This window comes from Sceloporus undulatus, chromosome 2 (genome assembly GCF_019175285.1).
Source record: "Sceloporus undulatus isolate JIND9_A2432 ecotype Alabama chromosome 2, SceUnd_v1.1, whole genome shotgun sequence".
Taxonomy (NCBI): domain Eukaryota; kingdom Metazoa; phylum Chordata; class Lepidosauria; order Squamata; family Phrynosomatidae; genus Sceloporus; species Sceloporus undulatus.
In genome coordinates this window covers 113,439,250-113,462,978 of record NC_056523.1, presented here as the reverse complement: position 1 = coordinate 113,462,978, position 23,729 = coordinate 113,439,250, and the positions used below count along the sequence as shown (strand labels likewise).

The following is a 23,729-nucleotide window of genomic DNA, read 5'->3' as shown; positions in this document are numbered from 1 at the left end:
CTGTTTAACCTAAATGAATTTAAGTCTCCAGGACCAGATGAGCTACATCCAAGGGTATTAAAAGAACTGGCAAATGTAATATCGGAGCCATTGGCAATAATCTTTGAAAACTCCTGGAGAAGAGGAGAGATCCCAGAAGACTGGAGGAGGGCAAACGTTGTCCCCATCTTCAAAAAGGGGAAGAAAGAGGATCCCAACAATTATCGTCCAGTTAGTCTGACATCAATCCCAGGAAAGATTCTGGAGCAGATCATTAAACAGAGAGTCTGTGAACACCTAGAAGGCAATGCCATAATCACAAAAAGTCAACATGGGTTTCAGGGAAACAAGTCATGCCAGACAAACCTAATCTCTTTCTTTGATAAAATTACCAGCTTGGTAGATGAAGGGAATGCTGTGGATATAATATATCTTTATTTCAGTAAGGCCTTTGACAGGGTTCCCCATGACATTCTCATAAACAAGCTTGTAAAATGTGGGCTAGACAAGGCAACTGTTAAGTGGATTTGTAACTGGTTGACCGGCCGAACCCAAAGGGTGCTCAACAATGGCACCTTTTCATCCTGGAGAGAAGTAACCAGTGGGGTCCCACAGGGCTCTGTCCTGGGCCCAGTACTGTTCAACATCTTTATCAATGACTTGGAGGAAAAAATTGGGGGAATACTTATCAAATTTGCAGATGACACTAAATTAGGAGGAATAGCTAATACTCCAGAGGACAGGATCAAAATTCAAAATGACCTGAATAGACTAGAAAGCTGGGCCAGAGCTAACAGAATGAACTTCAACAGGGAGAAATGTAAGGTACTGCAGTTAGGGCGAAAAAATGAAATGCACAGATATAGGATGGGAGACACCTGGCTTAAGGAGATAACATGTGAAAGGGAGCTAGGAGTCCAAGTAGACCACAAGCTGAACATGAGTCAACAGTGCGATGCGGCAGCTAACAAGGCCAATGCGATTTTAGGCTGCATCAATAGAAGTATCGTATCTAGATCCAGGGAAGTAATAGTGCCACTATATTCTGCTCTGGTCAGGCCCCACCTGGAATATTGTGTCCAGTTCTGGGCGCCACAATTCAAAAAGGACATTGAGAAACTGGAGTGTGTCCAAAGGAGGGCGACTAAAATGGTGAAAGGTCTGGAAACCTTGCCCTATGAGGAACGACTCAGGGAGCTGGGGATGTTTAGCCTGGAGAAGAGAAGGTTAAGAGGTGATATGATAGCCCTATTTAAATACTTGAAGGGATGTCATATTGAGGAGGGAGCAAGCTTGTTTTCTGCTGCTCCAGAGACTAGGACCCGGAGCAATGGATGCAAACTGCAGGAAAAGAGATTCCACCTCAACATTAGGAGGAATTTCCTGACAGCAAGGGCTGTTCGACAGTGGAACACACTTCCTCGGAGTGTAGTGGTGTCTCCCTCCTTGGAGGTCTTCAAGCAGAGGCTGGATGGCCATCTGTCGGCGATGCTTTGATCTGGATTTCCTGCATGGCAGGGGGTTGGACTGGATGGCCCTTGCGGTCTCTTCCGACTCTATGATTCTATGATTCTATGTTCCCTGTGTCAAAGAAACAAAAACAGTGACTCTTCTGAACATTTTAAATATGATACTACCCGGTATCCTCTGAATATATAAGGAGTGGGATAGGGTAATCTTGTGATGTATAATGGCAGACCCTGTGTATTTTGTATTCTCTTCCCTCTGAATGGAAATACATGTTCAGTCTCCCTTATCCAAAATGCTTGGGACCAGAACTGTTTTGAATTTAAGAGGGTTTTTTTTTTGGTGGGGGGGGGGGGTGGATTTTGGAATATTTGCATGTACATAATGAGATATCTTGGAGAGAGGACCCAAGTCTAGACATGAAATTCATTTATGTTTCACATACATCTTATACACATAGCCTAAAGGTAATTTTATATACAATATTTTAAATAATTTTTGCATGAAGCAAAGTTTGTGTACACTGCAACCACCAGAAAGCAAAGGTGTCACTTTCTCAGTCACTGATGTGGACCATTTTGGATTTTGGAATATTTCAGATTTTTGAATTTTGGATAAAGGAGATTCAACCTGCAATGTGATTCAAAGTTCAAGTAATTTGTATCCTGAAATCAAAGTGGGTTGGAAGGAATATGGCATGTGTTCACAAATGCCATTCCTGCCATGCTTAACAATGCTGGCAGGGAGGTTGAACCTCTGGGGATCTCCTTCTTGTGAGGGTGCCATGACCTTAAAAAACAAGGAACAAAACGAAACCAAAAAGACCTTGGAGAGCACATATTCACAGAAGAAAATGAGAGGAGGCAATTGTCAAGAACTTGTTTTGTTTTTTTAAAATCCAACACATTATGTCCTTATTGATTGGCCTTCTTCAGGGCCTATTCAGTTGTCAGAAATGTCTGGAGTTGCAGTGTGCACTCTCTATACAAGTTGACATTTGATTATTAGGAGAAATGAATCATAGTAATTATCATCATATGTATACTTTTACAGAGAGTGCAGACTGCAACTCCAGACATTTCTGAGGACTGCAACCATATTAACTTTCTCAGATGTATCCCACTATTACAGTGGACCCTTGTTATACGCTGGGGTTTGGTTCCAAGATCCCCCGTGTATAACAAAATCCGTGTATGCTCAAGTCCCATTGAATATAATGACATAGCAAAATGGTGTCCCTAATAAAAAATGGAACATCAAGGTAAATTTATACTTTTTTGGAACATTTTCAAACCGTGTATGCTTAAATCTGTGTATAAAATATCTGTGTATAAGAAGGACCGACTGTATTCTTCCTTTGGATTGTTTGTTCTTTTTGTAACACCTTCCTCAAGAATTCCCACCTTTGCTGAGTGTCTTTTTCCTTTCAGATATCTAGCCATGGAATTCCACCCAATAATGCCCTGAACTTGTTAAAATCAGTTTCCTGAAATCCAAGGCCCATGCTTCACTATATTCTTTTCTGCCCTGTCCCATAATTGTGAATTCTAGTATCACATAGTCATTTTCCCCTAAACTATTGACTACTTTGATTCAAGTGAACCATTGGTTAGTATCAAGTCCAGGACTGCTGATCCTCTTGTTCTTTTCTCTACTGTTTGAAATAAGATATGATCTGCAAGGCGCATCAGGAATTGGTTGGGGAGCTTATGCTTTGTAGCATATCTCCCAGGGTATCAGAGTAATTAAGTACCCCATAACTACTAATTCTTGTATCTTTGAAATTCCTGAGATTTGTTTGTGAAAAGCATCATCCACCATCTCTTCTTGTTTTCATGGCCTGTAGTAAATGCCTACCACAATGTTGTATTTATTTATTTCTCTATTTATTTTTACTCAGATGCTTTCAAGTGGACTTGTCCTTAACATATAATGCTACTCCTTCTCCTCCTATGTCACATCTATTTGTTTTGAAAAGCTTAAACCCTTCCAGTCATGTGAGTTATTCCACCAGCATATCTTTCTACTTTCCAGTAGAAGGAAATTCATCCACTTACTTTCCAATGCAGCTAAGAGACCTAGGGTGTATCTACACTATAGAAATAATGCAGTTTGACACCACTTTAAGTGTTGTAGCTCCATCCTATGTTATCCTGGGATCTGTAGTTTTACAAGGTCATTAGCCTTCTCTGCCAAAGAACGTTGGTGCCTCACAAAACTACAAATCCCAGGATTCTGTAAGATGGCACCATGGAAGTTAAAAGAAGTGTAAAACTGCATTATTTCTACAGTGTAGCTGCACCCTAGAAGGTATTCCACATATCACTAGACTGTGGTTCACCTGCTGATGTAGCATAGCTCTTTTATTGCTGTTCTGTAGCTTGGCTCTTGCACAGTGTGATCTTAATCACATGGGATGATGTGGATGAATATTATCTTGAAGATCTAGCACTGAGGAAATACAAGTACAATCAGGCCTCTGTATCCACAGATTTTTAATCTACTGTTTCAAGCATCCATGGTTTGAAAATATTCAAAAAGATATATAAGAGGCAAACCTTGATTTTGCTATTTTATGTAAGGGACACTATTTTATTATGTCATTGTATTTTAAATACATTTGTGCATTAAGCAAGCTTGTTTACACTGAGCATCCATGGATTTTGGTAGCCACAGGGGGTCTTGGAACCAAAGCCCAGTGGATACCAAGGGCCCACTGAATGGTTCCCAATCTGTTCTACTAAAATGGCTTCACTGCTCTGAATATGAAGGTTAATTCATATTTCAGCTGTGTTCTCACCTGAGGGCCCTGCTAGATTCTTCTGCTGACTGTAGCTGGGATGTGCAAGGAAGCAATACATGATCAGACAAAACTTAATAAATCAGTATCTCTTGCCCACGCCTAAAAGAACAAACAGGAAAAAAATTCCAAAAGAGAATTGTAATATGTCAACAGTGTGTCTTCCAGTGTCTCAGAACTCTGAACACAGAAACATGTAAGGAAACAAATGCCAGCATGATGAAAAGGATAAATTGCAGAAGGGCTTTTGTCAAGAAACTCCCAGGAGGCATGCAGTTTCATGCCACACTTGGTCATAGCTAGTGCTCATGCAGAACCTAGCTGTCAGGTTTAGGGTAGCACCTGCATGAATCATATACCTTTGGGCAAGGGGAAAAAATCTTTTACTCGGCACTGCTGTTATTGTTTCAGTGCCATTTATTTTTTTTATCACATCTCCCTGTCCCCCACTACTTATTTTTTTTCCAGTTTCACACAGTGTTTCTGGATTCTGCCCTGGATAGGAAGAAATATCACAAGGTATACTTCCTTCTAGGTAAACTGATACCTAGTTTTAAAAATCATACCTTTCCCTCATTATAACTTTTCTTAAATCAAACCAGGAGGAATGCTAAGTCATGGAAGAGCAGGGCTTGGAATATATATCCACATTTCACTGAGCAGTACTTAGCGTGCTCATCTTCATATCAAAGTGTTCGAGCCTTATAATACAAAGAGATGCACAATCAACAATATGATCACAATCTAAAATAAACTAGTCATGTTTATAAAGCACCTCCACAAAATATATGTGTGTGTATAGTACACTAGTCTGATCAAAACTCTGTTTTTGCGTCTTTGAATTTATTCAAACACCCCTCTCCTCCAAGCAAGATAATCTATCCTTGCATCAAGATTTTGGTTTAGGTGAAATTCAGTAGAAACTCTAACACTATTCTGTTAGCTTTCTTCTGCATGGAGAGAGTTTCTCCATCAACTATGAGATCTCCAATGCTGGCAAGGGGCAGGTATTACCAACAGTATAGACTGAATAATATCTAGTATCTGTGTTTTCTTTTGGACATGTGACACCCCTCTGAGAAATGCTGACAGTAAAATTAAAACTCTTCTTGCTTCCCTCAAAATTCATTTGATGTTTTGCCTGAAGAGGAAATGCTAAATTTGTTAGTGGTGTCAGTGCTACTACCCAGTGTAAATGAAGACAAATTCATAGCGAGAAAGAGGTCTACATATCATAACTTGAGGAAACCTTCAATTTGTTAGTGATATCAGTGCTACCACCCAATGTATACAAAGGCAAATATGTAGAGGGAAAGAGTTCTACATACCATAACTTGTTACAGAAAAATAAAGTACTAGGCCATGAACTATTGACTGCCAATGGGCAACAAATTTCCAGGAAAGAAAGCAAGAAAGAGGTGCAGTCAATAGGCATAAATATGGCACCAATCTCTGTCACACTGGGGAAAGAACTCTGCAAGACCCCCCAAAACAGACAGTTTAAGAAGCATTGGAGCATGTCTCACCACTAATTGACACTGGGAATGTGAATTGTCTTTCAAAGTAATTGTGTAACTCAAAATAACAAATGTGCTACAGTACTAAATCAGGTAGCTCTTTTATTTCTGTACAGTTTCTGACAGTGATAGTACAAAATAAAACATTATAAAGAACAAACAGCATCTAACACAAATTATTGCTTCTAGCTGTTTAGTTGAGACAAAAATTTCCTGGATTTACTAAATGTGGTGCTTCAAGTCACCTACTGACTTATGGTTTATTGTTACTGTGTGCCTTCATGTTGTTTCTGACTTATGGTGACCCTAAGTTGAACCTATCATGAGGTTTTCTGGGGCTGAGAGTGTGTGACTTACCAAAGTCACCCAGGGGATTTCCATGGGTGAGTGGTAAATTGAACTGTGATCTCTACAGTCATAGTCAAACACTCAAACAACTATAGCACACTGGCTAAGGGATACCCCATTAATTTTATATGGTTTTCTAAGGCAAGGAATACTTAGACATACTTAGGTAAGGTGGTTTTGCTAGTTCCTTCCTTGAAAATATAGCCTACATCACCTGGCATTCTTTGGCAGTCTCCTCTCCAAGTACTAACCAGGGCTGATCCTGCTTAGCTTCCAAGATCAGATAGGATCTGGTGCCTTTAGGGTATGTAGGCCCTTACTAAATGTATCTCACCAATAAACCTCCACACTGGCTGGAAGACTCAGTTTTTCACAATGCAGATGCTAATGAAAATTTACATAGTTGTAGAGAGATACATTGGAGGGAATTTAACTTGGCCTCTCATGATTTTCTCCAGTCAGGTGCATTGGGCTCCTTCCTGCTGAAGACATGCACATTAACCACAGCAGAGTTAGTAAATTAGGGCAGAAAGTGAAGGAAGAAACCACCTATTCCATCACTAGAAAATCATGTAACATTCTGCCAGCCAAAGAACTCAGCAGATCAGCACCTGCCAGTGATTGTACAAGAGTCCAGATGGCCAGCACTGATTAAATGATACTCCCTTTAATCTAGGAGGTAAACCATTAATAAATTAATCACACAGCTTAATGAAGAAATAGCTTCAGCTCTGGTTTTCAAAAGCCCATCATTCCATATACCTGAACTTTGTGTGTTTAATATGAAGGATATGCTTCTGTTTTTATTCTGAAATGTAGTCAGATATGTTCCCATCTTGGTGTCAAGAGTAAGAGACTAACTGAATTACTGAAGAATGTTATCAGATTACTGCAAGAAATATAAGGAAAAGTAAACCACAAGCAGATAAGAATAAGGGCCATTGTATATTACGCATCATAGAGCAAAAGATCACTTTCAATTGATCAGCAAATCTTTTCAGTGTTAGCAATCCGCCAATACTTTGGTTTACCTCAAGCCAGTGGGTCTCACATTTGTCTTTGGCAATGACAGTATAGTGTTTCAAACAATCTGAATGGCAAGTTCAGATACATTCCTTCTCACTCACAGTTTTACTGATAGCAGACCCTTCAGCTCCACTAATGCTTTGTTGAGGAACACTTTGTTAACTAGCTAGATTAGCTTACAGTTGTAAACCACTTAGACACTGTTAGTTCAGTATGAAGCCATATATAAATGAAGCTGTTTGTTTGTTTGTTTGTTTGTTTAGATGCTATGCTGAAATACCACATGAAAACTTTGATGGGCTAGCTGAGACCTTTGCTTAATACAAGAGATTTAATATAGCTGTAGGATGCTGGTTATGCTGATGGTGACAAACTAGAATTGGTGTTCTACTGAAGAAAAAAAAAGAACCATGCAAAGTTAACAGAGCTTGGAAAAAGTATGGGCAGGGGGAGAAGGAGGAAGTGTCCTGAATGGAGTAGAAGTGTATAGAGGATTAATAAAGGGGTGCCTTTCACTTCATGCTTTAGGAAGATGTCTACTTTTAACTGGATGGGGCATAGAATGTATGCATTACTTGCCATTTGTACAAAACCAACAGTGTATGTTCTGGGGCTGCAAATCTTATTATCATATATAAAAACGAATAATTTCAAAAGTTTTCTCACTGTTGGGTGAACTTACAAGAGGGTGTTTTGGGTTTTTTTTTTTTTTGCAAATTTTGCAATGATACTTTGCATTTTGAGACTCCATTTTTTGCCAGACCCCCCACCCGTGTGTGTGTTCCCCAAACAAATTTTTCACACCTGAAGATGGGAGAACCAATGATACTCCTTCGCTGAAGGTATTATGTTAAGCTGAAGAGACCCTTCTTTGTTCACTGTTTTCCCTATTGTAGTTGGATCCTTTTGGTCAATAAATTATATCATAAGAGAGTCTGGTGAGATATTGAAAGTACTGTAGGTTAGCCCCGGGGACAAATATTTTAAATTAAAATATCTATGTCTGTTAAACCCTGATAAATGTGTCAGTTCTCACACATCATGGTAAGGATCTTTGGAGACTGCTCCTTGTGTGTTTTCCTCACAAAATAATGAGTAGATTTAGAGAAGCATTTTGAATTGGGAAAAAGTCACAGAGGAAAAGGGTTAAAGTCTTTGTGCTACAGTACTGCACTTCTGATTCAAACTGATACTATTTTAAATTTACTTTTTTAAATGCAGGTGACCATGTCATGAGTCTCATACCTCACATCCCATTTAGCCCAACTTTAAAAATCTAGAGAGGGCAGATCTGCCATCACAAAAACTAATGACTATGGGATTTCTCTGTCCCTTGCTGTCTCTACAGAGAGGGAAGTAAATGTATCCATCACCAGGGGCATCAACAGGAGAGTGTGGGGGTTCAGACTACACCAGGTGACACCATTAGAGGGGTAGCACCACAAAATCCCTGGCATGGCCTCTACTGTGCTTTCTTTGCTGTTCTTAATCAGAACCCAAATGTTGCCCTGAAGCAGGTGTGAACCTCCCGATGACCATGGGAGAGAAAGGAACCATCACTGTCTGGAGGTCCATCAACAGTGGCTGGCAACTGTGTGGGGCAGACCTTTATATGCCTGTCTCCCATTCTCACACGAGTCTTGTAGGATTTTGATTCCTGCACAAGACTTCAAATGAGATCTAGCAACTTTTTAAATGTGAAACATGGAGTCACTGCTGCTGCTTATCATTTTGGGGATCCTCAGAGCCCTAAAGAGATGGGTAATAGCAGCGAGTGACAGAAGAAACATGGAGTTAGCCATGCTGAGACATGCTGCTGATAGTCCATTTTTTCTTGGGTTGCCAAAGTCTCAAGGAGATGGGCAGCTTATTTTGTTGGGGTGGGGGGCAGAAAGAGGTTTTAAAAATGTCTTTCAGTGGGTGTAAAATATGCTAGATGTGCCACTGTCCCTCACCAAAAGAAACCACCTGTTTCCAGCACACTTTTAGAAACAGCAGCACACGAGAATACTGGTAGAAATTTTACTTTCTAATCCTGTGAATTTTAGCATTTGTTTTGTTACATAAAGAATGACTGCTAGAGGCTAGGAGTGTTTCCATATGGCAGGCTCCTAGAGATACCACTCAAAAGGTGTTTTGTAACACTTTCATCTCTTTTTCTTCAACTGACCTTTTTTTCTGGTAAGAATGGGCAAAGCAATAGGCAAACTCAGGCAGATTAGAAATGAAGAAAATGGAATGCTCTTGTCGAGTGTGGTTCGACAGTAAAATTCTTACCCAAAAGCATCATATTTGAAATTCACTGAGGAACAGAATGAACAGGGGCTGTAACAAAGGTTCAAATGTTGTAAAGAAATCTTGTAGCACCTTTAAGATTAACTGAAAGAAAGAAGTTGGCAGCATGAGCTTTCATAGACTAAAGTCAACTTCCTCAGATGTTTATGGTCTGAAGTTTTGTAGACTAAGGTCTACTTCCTCAGAAACATATATTCGAATATGTTCAAATATTTTAACTCCAAAGTGCTGACAACTGGGGGGGTGGGGTCCCTCCGGGAAAAAATGGGACAGACAAATATAAGAACCATGAACCCCACAAGTCTTCCCAATAATATTTACTTGCATTGGAAAGGTACATGGAGAGTATCAAACATTCCAGGCTACAGATACAGCTTCAAGATATTAAATCAGTGTTTAAGATGTGCTCAGCTAAAATTGCTAGTTAGCTGTTACTGTGATAAAAACATGATGATCATAAGAGAACATTTTCATAATCCAGCCATCTTAAATTATAAGTAACATGGGTGGGGTGCAGTGGGAAGTTGAGGAGAGAAGAGAAATAATGTCCAAAATTTTAATGTAGATTTAAAATTTGCAACAAACTTCTAATTTGGCATTTCAGACTCTACTGCATAAGGAGTCAGCATGACACAGTGGTATGAATGTTGGAATAGGATGTCAGACCTCCAGAAAAACATGGTTCAAATTCCAATCAACTATGGAAATGCACTGGGTGACCTTGGGCAAGTCACTCTCCCTCAGCCTCAAGGGAAAGCAATGGCAAATCTCCTTGTCAAAGCTCACCCCTGGGGTGAGATGGTTCAAACACAGAGAAGTCAGATGCCCAGGAATATATAAACCCTTGACGACTGTGGTCTCTCTGAGTCTGAGGAGCTGGGGGGCTCAGGCAGTGGGAGGCCCTGCTCCCCAGCAGGAAGTGGAAGATGGTGAAGACATGCCACCATCCTTTTGCATATCAATAAGGGATAAATAGAGATTATGCTGATCCCAATGCCTGTTAAATAGGAGATGCTGACTAATTAAGCATCTGGTGTCTTGAGAAGTGCAAGCAGCTTTCTGGTGTCTTTGTTGCTTGCAGCCATCTTATCTTGGTGACTAGGAGTACTCCTCAGTGTTAATGAGTTCATGACCTGGGACAATTAACAACTCTGTTTTGCTCTTTGCTTTGCTCCTTCATTTATTTGGACTACTAATTTGCTGTGACTTCTGGACTGGTTGATGGCTACCCTCTTGTTTCTTCCTTCATCTTTTTTTGATAACCTGGAACTGGCCTGAACTAGATTAACAGCCCAACTGTCATGACCAGCCAAGTAGAGGACTCGGAGGAAACTGTGGCTCCTCAGGTGCAAGGGGAAATTGAGGCTCTACCAGGTCCCAGTTCTGCCCTGTCAGACCCCAGCCTTGATCTCCCAACCCCAGTGGTTGAGGCTCACCCAGGCTCTAGCTCTGTGGGGCCCCCTCCAGAGGCTCAGCAGTTGAGTGTGGCTCCTGAGGAAGAACCAGGCATGCAGGTCCCTTCCTTTAAGGAAAGAAGAGCTGAGAGTGCTTGCATGCATCGGTCCAGGAGGATTGCTGAGAGACAACTGGCAAACAAGCCATAGCTAGCACCGGGGAGAGCGCCTCTTATTTAACCAGCTGGGAGACGCTAACTCGGTGCCAGAGTTTATTGCAAGATCCTTTGGTGTGATTGCTGCTGGCACTGGTTCCGTGTATCCTGAACCCTTGTTGCTTTGACCCTTTGACTTCGGAACGAACTGTACTATTGCTACCTTCTGGCTGCCCTGACCTTGGACCGAACTGACTACTGTGAACTCTGATATCCTGACTTTGTCTTTGGCTTGTGGCTTGCCTTCTCTCTCTCTCTGCAAGGTCTGTAGACTATTTTACAGCTGCATAGCTAGCTTCCTTGCTGAGCTATCCTTATCGGCGTTTGTTTGTGTGTGCTGGCCGCAGTCTAGGACACCAACACCTCTTGCACTCCAAACACTTGCTCCATGGGCAACTTGTTGGCCTCTGAATAAATCTTGCTGAGAAAGCCCTATGGGCAGTCATAAGTTAGAGTCAACTTGAAGAAGCATAACAACAATAACCTAGTGTCTATCTGCAACAATGTTAAGTGTCTCATTTAGTTTTCTAGGCCTTGTCACAGAACCTGACCTCTCCCATTCCCATGACCAACTAACAATTGCTATCTATTTATCTAGTCAGTTGCATACCTTTCTAGGAAACATGTCTGGGCTCAGGTCTGTTTCTGACACACATCTTTGACCTGAAAGCATTTCATATTTTACTGTGGCACAGAAACATAAGAAAATGTGCCTAGAAAATGTATAGTTTCATCTTTATGATGGATTTATCTACTAAGCCTTGTCTCCCTCTTAACAGCACAGTATATTTGGCACAAGAAGACCATGCATAAGTGCTATTCTTGTTGTATGTGCCTTCAAGTTACTCTGACTTAGGGGCTGAGCAGACAGGCCAAGATAACATGGGCCCAAATTGTGCTATCCTGACCCAGATCAGACCCTGAGCTGGCATGGGGATGGGAGTGTGTTTATACACCCACCTGTCTCTACACCATGAACTCACTACTGCCACTTGCACTTTACCTTCACCTCTACTAAGAAAACCCCTGTTACGATGTCTGATGTGGAAATGGGACGTCTGGCTAAACTCACGTCACCAGATGTCTAGTTTCCATGTCAGATGCAGTAATGTCATAGGAAGCAAGGTCTGACCAGCCTACTTTTCATTTTTCAGGAGGGAGCTTTTATATTTTCCTTAGCATTTCCTTGGTCTTATCTCCATCTATCAGGAGTGATAATTAACCACCCTTCTTATTAATAAATGGGAAATTAGTTTTACTAACACGCCCTCCATTGATGTCAACAAAAACCTTCCCTTTTGATGTGAAGTGACGCTTCATTGGCCATCCATACGAGGTCACTAAGAGAACAGTCACTGACCATCTTCTTATTTCTTGACTGCAAACCCCGTTCTAATCAATTATTCATACATTGTATGGGAAATTTTTAACTATTTCAATTTCCTCATTGCTTATATTGAATTCCTGTATTTCTTCCATGGTGATTATTTTTATTTTCTTAATGTTCAACAGTAAGCCTGCTTTGGCACCTTCCTCTCTTACTTTCTTTAGTAATTGTTTCAAGTCTTTGTGATGCTTTCTGCTAGCATTATGGTGTTATCTGCATATCTTAGTCTGTTGATATTCCTTCCTCCAATCTTCACTCCTCCTTCCTCCATCTTAAAACTTCTTTGTGTATTTTAAGGTCAGCCATAAAACAATTAGACAAGATTTTAAAATTCAAAGATATCAAACTGAATACTAGAGTTAGGATCATCCAAGCCATCCTATTTCCCATCACCATGTATGTATGTGAGAGCTGGACAGTGAAGAAAGCTGTTAGAAAGAAAATAATCTCATTTGAGATGTGATGATGTAGATGAGTGTTAAGAGTACCATGGATGGCCAAAAAGACAAACAAGTGGGTTCTAGAACAAATCAAGCCTGAACTCACTGGAAGCCAAGATGACTAAATGGAGGTTGCCTACTTCAGCCACATCATAAGAAGAGAGGGTTCACTAGAAAGGACAGTAATGCTAGGAAAGGTGGAGGGCAGTAGAAAGAGAGGAAGATTACATATCAGATGGATAGATTCAATCAAGAATGCCACAATCATAAGCCTGCAGGACCTGAGCAAAGAGTTGAAGACAGGCAGGCTTGGAGGTGACTCTTTCACAGTTTCACCATGATTGGAGACTGACTTGAAGGCAGTTAACAACAATGACCAATACTGTAAGTGTTTTTGACTTCTTTATACTGGTCCCTTTTCTCCTTATCTCCTTTGTTATGGTTGGGTGGCTGAATGCCCAGAACCTGGCAGTAAGCCTGAATTTCTAACACAGACATTTGGCATTTTAATGTGGAGTTGGCATTTTAGTTTACACAGACACACTGATTTCTTTAATATTCAAGCTTTAGGACCTTCAGTTTTGCAAAATACATACCAAAATAACATTCAGCGTGTAAGTAAGGTTTTCTTTCCGTTATTTTAGCTTCATCTGTTTTAGACTCTAATCTTATGTCAGATCTGAACATCAGCACACATGTTAATCTCATACATAGAATATTTCTTCACTGTCATTTCATGCAGTGGCTTTTCTTTGGTAAGTTATAAAATGCAGCAGCAGCAGCAGTAGCAACTACAGAAACTGAAAGCAACAGGATTTTAGAAAAATCTATTAGCTCCTACCTGTCTAGAGAGATACAGCAGAGGTGAAGAATTGATGCTGTGGTGAGGAGAACATCTAAAGATGTGCGGACCAAACAGAACATCCTTCCATAGATCCAGTTATCTTGGACTAGCTCGATGGCTCCAAATGGCATCACCAAAACTGACACTAGCAAGTCCGCAAATGCAAGTGATACTATAAAATAATTGGTCTTGATTTTCCTGAAAGAAACACAAATAGTATGATTCAGAAAGCTATAAGACGGGAATCTGAAGTACCTTTTACTTTTTGAAATATCCAGTCCTTATTTTACCACTTTCAGTAACTATAGTTCTGTGTGGCATATATACATAAAAGCAAGAGAAGAGCTCTGCTACATCAGGCTTCTCTAATCTAGCATCCTGTTTATAGAGGGGCTAGCCAATAGCTCAGAGGAAACCCACAACCAGGACTTGAGCTAAACAATATCTCCTCTTTCATATGCATATCAGATGGACAGAGTCAATTAAAAAGGCCACAATCATGAGCCTGCAGGACCTGAGCAAAGAGTTGAAGAAATCGATACAAAAAGGTATTCTAGCTCTGACATGACAGGCGTATATACACACATGCGTGTACACACACACACACACCAAGCATAGTGGCCTCCAATAGCTCCCCCACCCTCGATGTCCAGAATACTGAAGGCTGTCCAAACTGGCAGCCACCACTACATCATTTGAAATAGCTGAAATATGCACTGGGAAGAAATAAATATGTTTTAACAATCCCCAGACTTCAAACATTTAGCTTCAGTGAACTACCACTGATTCTGGTATTATCTTTTTCCATACCATAAATAATTTTGTTTGCCTTTATTGAGAGCCAGTGTGGTGTAGTGGTCTGAATGTTCGGCTATGGCTATGGGGACCAGGTTTTGAATCCTCAAGCCATGGAAAACCATTGGATGGCCTTGGAAAAGTCACACTCTCTCAGCCTTAGAAGAAAGGCAAAGGCAAACCTCCTCTGAACAAATCATGCCAAGAAAACCTCATGATAGGGTCATCTCAAGGTCACCATAAGTCAGAATCAACTTGAAGGCACACAACAATATTTCTATCACTTTTCCTCTTGCTTGCTTTTTTCTTGCTAAGTTGAACTGCTATTGTACCGTAACCTGTACACATAAGTGCACTTCTCCAACTCTTTTTCTGCTTCTTCTCCAGCTGTGCAATACACTTTTTCAGATGTGGTGGTCAAAGCTATACATAGTATGTTCATATTATTCACTTCTATGATGACAGGATAAGACTGTCAGTTTTATTTTCTTTCCTTTTCTAATTGCGCCCAATATGAGATTTCCCTTTGTTACAAAAATCTGCTTCATATTTTAACCCAATTTTCCACAACAAGCCCAAGAACCTTTTCTTGATCAGTCATTGTCAGCTCAGATCCCACAAGTGCATGCATGAATCTAGTTTTTTTTTTGGGGGGGGGGGGGTAAATAAAAAAAATTCCTAATATACATCAGTTCATGCTTGCTTATACTGATCAGGATCCAGTAGGATGGGTCCACTGGTGGAAAAATGGAATTCAGCAGATAGATGCATTTCCACTGTGGACATCTGTATGATTCCAAAACTGGCTTTGGAGAGCTGGGAAACCCTACAAACAGGTTTTCAGACATTGAGAGGGCTGTAGGCAGGTGGGGAAATAATTTCTGAGAGTTCTCCCAGAAAAAACATAGCACTTTATCTACTAGTTCCATTTGCTCTTTCAATGCCCACTTCTGAAATTTGGAGAGCTCCTTTGGGAGCTGTTCATAATAATTTTTTTAGTTGAATGATCAAAAATAATTTCATCCTAATAAGCCTAAACATGGACACTTCACTAATCAACCATGTTAAAAAACACTGGTTCCAACAGAAATACCTGAGGGACTCCACAGCTCATGCCACCCCTCCCCAATTGGCAGAATTAACCATTTATTTTGGTTTTCTGCTTCCTGTTTTTCCTCAACTAAGTTTGGTCAGCAATCATTATGTAAAACTTTGCCAAAAGTCTTTTGAAAACCCATGTTTAAGCCTGGACTTGCTCTTGTTAGTTTGACTTTTGAATCTTTACAGCAATCATTTTTCATATATTTAACTAATGCTATCACTAGTTTCAGCAAAATACAGTCTCCTTCTTCAGACTGTATTTGCTTATATGAAGATATTTCAAGATCCTTCAAAATCTACAATATAGTCATAGTTCTGTTAGCCAACATCTGCACCAGATTTTAAAATCAAAGTACTTCACTGGCTTATTTAACATTAAACGACTTGGATAAAAAGAATGTTCTTCAAATATAAAAATAATGACCACAAAGCAATATTCTGTTCATTATGACTTTTGGAAGCCAGGTATTTCAGTTATTAGATACCATGCCTAAAGAAACAAAATGAAAGGAAACAAAGTGAAATCTTTGTCTTACTGTCAAGTGCTACAGTACAGGGAAAAAAAACAGTTGATAGCTTCACTGTCTAACAAGCTTCACAGGCTGAAGCTTGAAGCTATACTTTTGTTTTGTGTGTTTTTTAAATGTATGTGTGTGAGTGAAGCGGGGGGGATGCTAGATGTTCAACGTCTCTGTGGACTTTTGCTTAAACCAGGATGAGTGAAATTATCTCCATCACTGAACACTGCAAAAAGTTCTTTTGAATTAATTTTAACATATATGAAAAAGATTAACATTTTTATCAACTAAATATCTTCTGATTAAAGACACTTTATTCCTTTATCTTTTCCTAAGATATTTTGTCTACATCTTTATGATTCTCACTGTTGTTAACTGCCTTTGAGACCAATGGTAATTCTCTACCACTCTGATCTGGTCTTGTAGGTTCAAGCCTGTGACCTCCCTGATCAAGTCCATCGATCTGGCATGCAGTCTTCCTCTATCGTCATCATCATCATTTTTATTCCCCTAAGTTTTTCTTTTATATTTTCTCTTCCTATTTTTAATTCTATCAAATTTTCTATTTTATCTATCTTCTTTTCCTTTAATTCTTTATCTAATAAATTTCTTAAATTCTTTGGGAATGACTTTACCATTATTATTGGTACTATCAATGAATTTTCATTCAATAATTCTTTTTTATATTTATTCCATATTTCTAGTATATTTTTTCATCAGTGGGTTTTCAATTTCTTTAATTTCTTTTCTACTAAATTCTTTAAAGGAAATATTCCCTATTTTCACATGTATTTCTTCTTTTCCCGTTTCTAACCAGTCCAGATCTGATGTACCTTACATACCTTCTATTACATATCTTAATTGATTGGCCTCATAATATCCCTTTATATTAGGGAGGCCTAACCCATTCTTTCCCTGGAATCTATACCAAAATTGCTTATTTACTCTAGTTCTTTTTCCTCCATTACAATATATGTTTAATCATTGTTGCCACTTATTTAATTCAGCTTCTGATATTTTTAATGGAATCATTCTAAATAAAAAAGAATAATGTTGGTAAGATTTTCATTTTAACTACTGCTATTCTTCCAAACCATGATAGTTTGATTTCCTTATAACCTACCTTTTTTTTTCAATTTCTTTCCATAATCCAACCAAATTTTCCCCTTCCATTTCATTTAGATCTTTTGTAATATTTATTCCTAAATACAGGGTTTTTTTTCCCACCTGTGTGTGTGTGTGTGCGCGCGCACACACTTTCAAGTTGGCTGTCTATTTTTGGCAACCCCATGAATTTCATAGAGATTTTTTAAGGCAAGAAATACTCAGAAGTTGTATTGCCAGTTCCTTCCTCTGAAATATCGCCTACAGCACCTGCCAGTGTGGTGTAGTGGTTTGAGCACTGGATATGATTTTGGAGAGCAGAGTTCAAATCCCTGCTCAGCCATGAAACTCACTGGGTGACCTTGGGCAAACCACACTCCCTCAGCCTCAGAGGAAGGCAAAAGCAAACTCCCTTCTGAACAAATATTGCCAAGAAAACCTGATGATATATTCACCTTAGGGTCCTTAAGTCAGAAATGACTTGAAGGCACACAGTAACAAAACCTGGTATTTGTTGGCCTAGGTACCTTTTGTTTAGGGTGTTTTGTTCTGTGAAAGTAAATTACAAGTTTGCTTAGGTACACATCTTACAAGAAATCCTATTATAGTAGGAAAAATGGGTACAAGGACAAGGAATATTCATTCCAGTTAATATCTAGCTTCTAACACCATTGGTGAAGTTACATCATTTCACCTAAGTTCTTAGAAATTATACATAGTTCCACACTACTGATTCTTGAAACTCGGGCAAGCTAAAATGGCATTACAGTCAATTTCTCTCCCACATCTCACTTCCCTCCTCAATAATTATATGGCCAGCAGAACATCTGCAACAGAGTGTCTATGTAACATTCCTAACTGATAAAACTATCAAAGCTCCTGATTTCTAAGAAGAATGCATGATAAAGTGAAAGTATGTTTCAGTTCAGTTCTCTAAATCCCCTTGTTTTGACATTTGCTATTTGATTTATGTGCTTTGATGATGCAAGTTCTGCCAAGGAAGACACTGGATAATAAAAAGATCACATACCTGTTCTTTAAATTCTAATCTCATTCACATTGCAAGCAAGAAGTTTGACATCACAGTAATAACTGGATGGAAAAAAGGCAATGTTCTCTATCACACTGTTTACGTTCATAACTGTTCTCACTTTCCCCTCTTTTTTCCCAGTGGAAATCCAGTTCTTTTGGACAAAAAAAATTTGATGTTAACATACACATGGCCTCACCTGAGCTGCCTGTCCCTGCATACAGCCACCATCACCAGCAGATTTCCCAGGATAGCCATAAGAATAACTGCAGAGATAAAGGTGAGCAGCACAATATTTGCCACGCCAAATCCCTCGGTTGAGCTGTAGAGAAAAAAACATGAGACAGTACTGTGAGAGAACAGAAACATGAACTCTTCAGAATGTAGAGGGGGACCTCAAAACCAGCTTCGCTATGTTGAAGTCTTGAGAATTATTCAGGTCTTCACACCCATAAAACCCAACACATCATGACTGAAAATTTCCCTTTAGCAGTTAGAATATTCATTTGCATTTTACTTGCAAGGAGAGGTTCAGCAGGCAGAACCAATTCAGACATATGATCTTTTCTTGGTCAAAGCACAGGAGGGCTATCTATAGCATAAGATCATAGAATCTGTTAGAAAGTGAATTTTGCACCATGGATCAGAGCGTCCACTATCATGTATATATATACCCTCTGACCTTGGAATCTGACAAAAGATTACTAATCTCACTTTCTTAACAAAGCTCAGCCAGTTCCTAAGCATGTTTAAGACAGTTTACAGAAGGAATCTCAAGCTAGATCTGAAAGACTCTCCTGTACATTCATAGTACAAAAGGTTTGGCTGAGTGAGTCATTATGACTTGGTTGGAGTGGCTTTAAAAAAAAAAGAAAATCTGCACAGGAAAGAGTGTTTTCAGCACACGAAACAGGTTGCTTTTTTGTGCAACCCCCAAACTCATATATATTTCTGCACAGACAAATTAACCAGGACACTTCAGGATGTTCAAATACGAGGAGAATACTCCACAAAATATTTTCTCTCTCACAGCAGGCAGAAAAATACAATAAGTATTTGTCCTTGCATGTGGCCAAGGCACCAATTTGATAAAACTCCTCTCTCCTCTGGTCATGTCTTCCCCCCCGCTTCCCTGCATCATTAGGGACTTAAATTATACCAAATAAACACAGTTCAGCAGAAAAAATGTTGGACTTCATTTGGAGAAAGTAGCCTCAAATGTCTGGCACTGAAGTTCACCAAGAGTCCTTGGAAACAACTAGGGTTTTGCAGTGAGCATGAAATTGGGGTGTACCCATCCCATAGAAATAAAGCAGTTTGTCACCACTTTAACTGCCATGGCTCCATATTGTGAAATCTTGGGATCTGTAGTTTGGTGAGGCACCAGAGCTCTCTGGCAGACCAGACTGAATGTCTTATCAAACTACAAATCCCAGGAATCCACAGGATGGAGTCATGGCAGTTAAAGTGGTGACTAACTGCTTTATTCCTGCAGTGTGACAATAGCCTAAGAAAGACCTATGGCTGCCAGTCTAAATTCCTTAGAGAAACCATAGGATGCACACAGGATGAATAATTAATTTGAGAGAAAGTTGAATAGCTTCCAGAGCTCAGATGTTGCCACCAAACTCTGAGACAGAAAATCCCACATGAATGTGGTAGCCTAGTTCCATTCCCCAACAGAAGATTCAGTGGATGGGATTTTCTCAGTCTCAGAGTCTGGTGGCAACATCTGAGGTCTGGAAGCGATTTCATTGTGAAGAAGAATTGCATTCCCTTTCACGTATACCTGAAAGCACATGAGGGCTAACAGATTTTTGAGCTTACTTCCTCTGTGAATGTGCATCTCCTATCAATGTGAATGTAGAACTAAAAATACAGTACAAGAGAAATGTATGAAATTCATATGGGCATCATGGAAAATGTAGGATTTAAACCATAATCTGTCAAAAGGAAATGCTAGTTTTTAGGATTTATATAGGAAAATATGTTTAAATTGGGTTCATTTTGTTTAGGTTATTACTCTATTTATTCTAGGGCTGGGGAAGATTTTTTCCCCCTGTTAGGTTTCACATTGCCCCTGTGTGACCCCATTTACACACCAGTACTCCAAAATCCAGGTCAGCCCCAACTATGCATACCACTGACCTGTTGTCTAGATTATTCCCTCATTTGCCTCCAAACAATGGTTCAAGACTCCATTGCCTCCATGGTATAAGAGCCCCTAAATCTGTATTTTTTTGTAGTGCAGGTACCTTGTGGTGCCTTGTGGTGCCCAGTCTCGATTATACACATTTTCTTGAGTGTTGATGAACAGGAATTCATGAGGTAAAAGACTCAGATTGATGGCCTTCGTGTCCTTTACAACTAGGGAAAAACTTCATTCAAATTGCATTTGTCTCTTCAGGGGAGCAAATTTGAACAGCATTCTGCAATATTGTTTGCTTGGGTAAGCAGAAAGAAGCAGTGGTACACACTGCATACAGACAGAAAGTCACCTTGATGGGGGGGGGGGGGGACACACACTGCCACCTGATCTCTGTGAAAAGAAATGAAATGAATGCTTGTTCAAGGGCAGTTGCCTTGCACCAGCACTGTGTCAAATATCAGATCTCCTTCCCTAAGAGGAAACTGGAAGAGATTAATCCATAATGGCCGGGTAGGTATTAATGAATTATTAATAACTGGGTTTAAAATGTTATAAATGTTATAAATGTTGGTCCTTGCTGTTTAAATGAACAAGTATATTTCAGTCACTGAAAATGTATATGTATTTTACTATACCATTGTCAGTTAGGCACTATCCATAACTAATTTGTGGTAGCCTTTAGGCACTGGCAAGTGCTACATGTTTTTCTATTCTTTCCCCCCTCTGTACCCTGTTATCTACCTCCACCCTGAAAAGTATAGTTTTAATACAGGTATTGCATTAAATTCTGTTTTAGTAGCTGTTAGCTACAAAGTAGTTGTTAGCTACTTTGAATTCTGTGTGATGAATTGTGAGCCATAAACAGATAAATAAACTATATTCCACATTCATAACTTTTATAATGATTTTTAAGATATCTCTGATGACTCTTGCTTCCTCAGCCCTGTGTCACAAATGTTGATTGATCCCAAACTACACAGTGATCCATCCATAAACTGATGATCGTTTGATCAATCAATCATTTGATTATCTTCAAACAGAATAAAATAACACTGCAAAAACATATACTTATGCACAACTCAAAGTCTCTTTGAAATTATTAGTGCTTTAAGTTGCAACTAAATATAGGTTCTTGCAAGGTTATTTAATGAAAAAGTTTACTCCTGATCAGTTTATGAATGATTGCTTTCCAGCATATTCCAGACCACTAAACATCAACAAATTACTCTGTGGCACAAAATTATGTAACAGAAACCTTGTATACTTTCAATAAACAGCCCAACACACACTGGTAAAATACTTATGCAGACTGCAGTGTTAACAGGATTATTTTCCAGACTGGAAGGCAGTAAAAAGACCAAAAAAGATACTTAAAATCAGTGATCTGGGAAGGTTAAAAATGAAATGAAATCCCGCCATAGAATTTGTAAGTGCAAGTATAGTATTTTTCAGAGTGTAATAGCTTTGGACCTGGGAGATCCACATTGACCAGGCCAGCTGTAGAGTGTATCTGGTGTTCATGGGAATACCAAACTGGTGTGTTTCCTATCTGAATTATTAGAGCACTAAAATAAACAGCAACAAAAATAATACTGGATACAAGCATTTCAGTTGAACACTTAACTGAAATGAATGGAGGGAAAGGCACAAAAACATCCAATTTACAGAATATTAAGGGAAATTTAATAATGACTATAATGGCCACTGCTGGCCCTCTGAACACAGTAGCACCCACTGACAGTATACTGTATTGAGGAATACAGAGAGGTGGAATACAGTAACATCTGGAGGGCTACATGATTCCAATCTAAGGTTAGAAATTCTTAGTTTGTATAACGTTAACATGGCTATCCATTGTCAGTTTTTTCTTTATATTCTCAGTGAGAAAATTCATGCACACCAAATGCATGTGAGTTACACATGGGCATTGTTTATCACAGACATTTCCCGGGGGGGAAAAATTGCCAGAGAAAATCTGATCATATCACCCTCGTCCTGAAAAAAGAGTCATTTTTGCCCAGTTATCTCTACTAATGGTGATTCTGCTTTGAGAATTAAAAGCTCTCAACTACACACCATTAGAGCATTCTCAGTCAGTTGACAGTCTATGTTACCTCCAGCAAACAGAATGGAGAATTTCAACATTATTTTCACCATGAGTCCACGCAAACTAATGGATTCAAACGACAAGAAAAAAGATTCCACCTAAAGTTTAAGAACTTCTTTAATGTAAGAGCTATTTGATACCAGAACAGACTGTCCCAAAAGGTGATGGACTCACCTTCTTTGGAGATTTTTAAACAGAGGATGGATGATCATCTCTCAGGAGTGCTTTAGTTGTATATTCCTGCATAGCAGGGGGTTGGACTACATGGCAATGGAGTCCCCTCTAACTCTTATGATTCTATTATTAAATCCTATAGGTAGGCCAGTGTCAAAGCTACAAGGAAAATAGTGAGGATGTTGTCTTTCTGGTAGGAAAATGTACTTAATTAGGTACATCTTGTCTCTCGAACATAGCACAACTTTGCTGAGAGGTAATTATGGCTTCAGCGAGTAATATACAAGTGGTTGATCAGGCTGCAACCTTGAGGCCAGTTGTCTGCTCCAGCTGACAAGTGTTTGCTATAGTTTCAGTCCTGCTTTCAGATGCTAGATGAAAAGCTTAGTTTTGGGTCACTGCCTCTTGGTCAGCTAATGAAATGTGTGGGCTTGCTTTTGCAGTGATTACAGGATCCATGCTATCTGCATAGCTCAACAGCTAGTTCTCCCTCCCTTTATTTCCTTAGAAAACTTGCAGAACTAATGGAAATGACTAGAACTGTGTTTTGTTTCTAGGGGGAAAAAACACCCACATGGAATGAAACAGTGGCTTCATCATACCTCACTCTTTGAAGTCCCTGACCTTTGCATGTTGAGCAGAGAGTTCTGCAAGGGGCTTCAACTCATCTTCACCAGAATCAGAGCAGATTCATTCTTGTGCTATGACTAGGAATTCTGGCAAAGCACACAGAAACTACCATATTTAAATGAATGTAAGGAGAAGCCTTCTGTAAATATCACTGCAAAAGTGTCATTACCCAGACTAGGGACAGAAGGAATAATGGGAGAAGGGCTGGTATGTAGTCCTTTTTATTATTATTATTATTATTATTATTATTATTATTATTATTAACCTTTATTTATGAAGCGCTGTAAATTTACACAGCGCTGTACATGCAATCTTTTTAGTTAGACGGTTCCCTGCCCTCGGGCTTACAATCTAAAAAGACATGACACAGAAGGAGAAGGGAGTGGTGGAGGGAAAGGGTAAGAGGTCC

At 39.4% G+C, this 23,729-nt stretch overlaps 1 protein-coding gene across 2 annotated transcripts in view; it reads right to left on the bottom strand.

Annotated features, from left to right (window-relative positions):
- HTR4 (5-hydroxytryptamine receptor 4) overlaps window positions 1-23,729 on the bottom strand; it is a 269,754-nt gene that overhangs the window by 113,366 nt on the left and 132,659 nt on the right. For both annotated transcript variants that reach the window (XM_042455477.1, XM_042455478.1), the window contains exons 3-4: window positions 18,460-18,582; window positions 13,710-13,910 (exon numbers count right to left, since the gene is read on the bottom strand). In XM_042455477.1, the coding sequence (XP_042311411.1) occupies window positions 13,710-13,910; window positions 18,460-18,582 (324 nt within the window). The remainder of the gene's footprint in view (window positions 1-13,709; window positions 13,911-18,459; window positions 18,583-23,729) is intronic.